Here is a 1,711-nt window from a genome sequence, read left to right on the forward strand (position 1 = left end):
AAAAAAGAAAGGAAAAAAAAAAAGAAAAAAAAAAAAAAAAAAAAAAACAAAAAAAAAAAAAAGAAAAAGAAAAAAAAAAACAAACGCGACCTGACTGGGTGTGAGATACCGTAGTGTTTAAGTCGGTACACAGCATATGCATAGGATATCGGCCACGCCTCCACTCGGTAGCAGCCCATGATTTGAAAAAAGAAAACGAAAGCCGCCCAAAGCAGTCAGCTGCCAGGGAACACCCCCGGCGGCGCGCTCACGCGGAGGCAGGTTGGCTCCGCGAGAAGCGCATCACAAACAGGCGCTCGTTCTGCGCGCGCCGCTCGGCGATCAGCTCGGCGCGCATGCCGTGCTGCGCCTCCACCTGCGCCGCTAGCTCGTCGGGCCGGTTCTCGCGCACGCCGAGCAAGTAGAAGACCTGAGGTGTGAGGCCAGGTGAGGGGAACGCCTCCACACACTACAGCACACACGAGGTGGTGGTAGCGCACCCCTCTCGCAGAGAGCAGCCGGCCGAGGTCAGGCAGCAGCCGGTCCACGACAACGCGACCGTCGGGCCCGCCCGCCCAGGCAGCGGAGATGTCGCGCTCGGCCTGCCCGCCCGCCGCCTCCTCCTCCGAGGTGGGCACGTACGGAGGGTTGAAGAGCAGCACGTCGACCGTCCCAGGCCGTACTGCGCCGAGCAGGTCGGCGCGCACCACCTCGAGCGGCACGCTGTTGGCGGCGGCGGTGGCGGCGGTCGCCGCGTTGGCGGACGCGTTGAGGTCGGTGGCCACGAGGGCGGCGGACGCGGCCGGCACTCCGCCGCGCGCCAGGATCTGGGCCAGCCCGGTGATGACGCAGCCGGAGCCCGAGCCGAGCTCGAGCACGACGCCGGGCAGCGCAGCGCGCAGCACGGCGAGGTCGGCGGCGAGGGCGTCGAGGAGGAGGTACGTGTCGTCGGACGGCTCGTACACACTGGCCCAGTCGGAGCCCCGCAGGTGCGCCAGCGACGGCAGCGGGCAGCGCGAGTCGGCCCGCGGGGGCGGCGGCGGCGGAAGTTTCGCCATCGTTATCTCTGGGACCGGAATCCGAGCATGGAGCGAGCTCGCGCTGCGCTAGGCCACAGATGGCGAGTGCGCTGCGATAGAAAGAGGCCAGCGCCAGGTCGCAGGTGTGCCGCCGGACGGGAGGGAGGGCGAGCGAGAGGCTTGTGTAGTACACGGGCGGAAACGAACGGGGGCCTCGAAAGCGTCGTTCGTCCAGTAGAGGTGAACCTTCTTCTAGACCGGAAGGATTGAGAGCAGCCTCGCTCTCAATCCTAGAAGTCGAAGGATTGTGAGCAGCACTCCTCGCAATCGTAGCATCTCTGTGCGATTGCGAGCGCCGGCGCTCGCAATCCTACATCTTCTAGGACTAAGAGCAGCTCCGCTCCCAAGGTGACTGGTGACGCCTACGACTACTACCAGCGCGCTCGCAATCCGAGCAAAGTCTAGGATTGCGAGCAGCACTGCTCACAATCCGAGCATCATGCCTCCGATTGCGAGCAGTAGCGCTCGCAATCCTACATCTTGTAGGACTATGAGCGGCGGCGCTCACAATCGTACCCAAGATCTAAGGATTGCGAGCGGGTTACCTCGCAATCGGTGCATGTTGCTACGATTCCGACCGCAGATCTCTGGATCTTCCCTCCGATTGCGAGCGCAGCCGCTCATAGTCCTACAAGATGTAGGATTGTGAGCAG

General features: G+C 62.8%; 1 protein-coding gene across 1 annotated transcript; it reads right to left on the bottom strand.

Annotated features, from left to right (window-relative positions):
- Positions 1-247: 247 nt before the first annotated feature.
- EMIHUDRAFT_256234 (hypothetical protein) lies at positions 248-1,066 on the bottom strand (the record flags this gene model as incomplete). The annotated part of the gene is made up of 4 exons (XM_005768566.1): positions 248-409; positions 480-689; positions 789-945; positions 1,053-1,066. 4 exons carry the CDS (start codon positions 1,064-1,066, stop codon positions 248-250), a joined length of 543 nt encoding a protein of 180 aa, XP_005768623.1.
- Between the last annotated feature and the right edge of the window lie 645 nt (positions 1,067-1,711).

The sequence above is a fragment of the Emiliania huxleyi genome (assembly GCF_000372725.1).
Source record: "Emiliania huxleyi CCMP1516 unplaced genomic scaffold EMIHUscaffold_4518, whole genome shotgun sequence".
In the NCBI taxonomy this organism is placed as follows: Eukaryota; Haptophyta; order Isochrysidales; family Noelaerhabdaceae; genus Emiliania; species Emiliania huxleyi.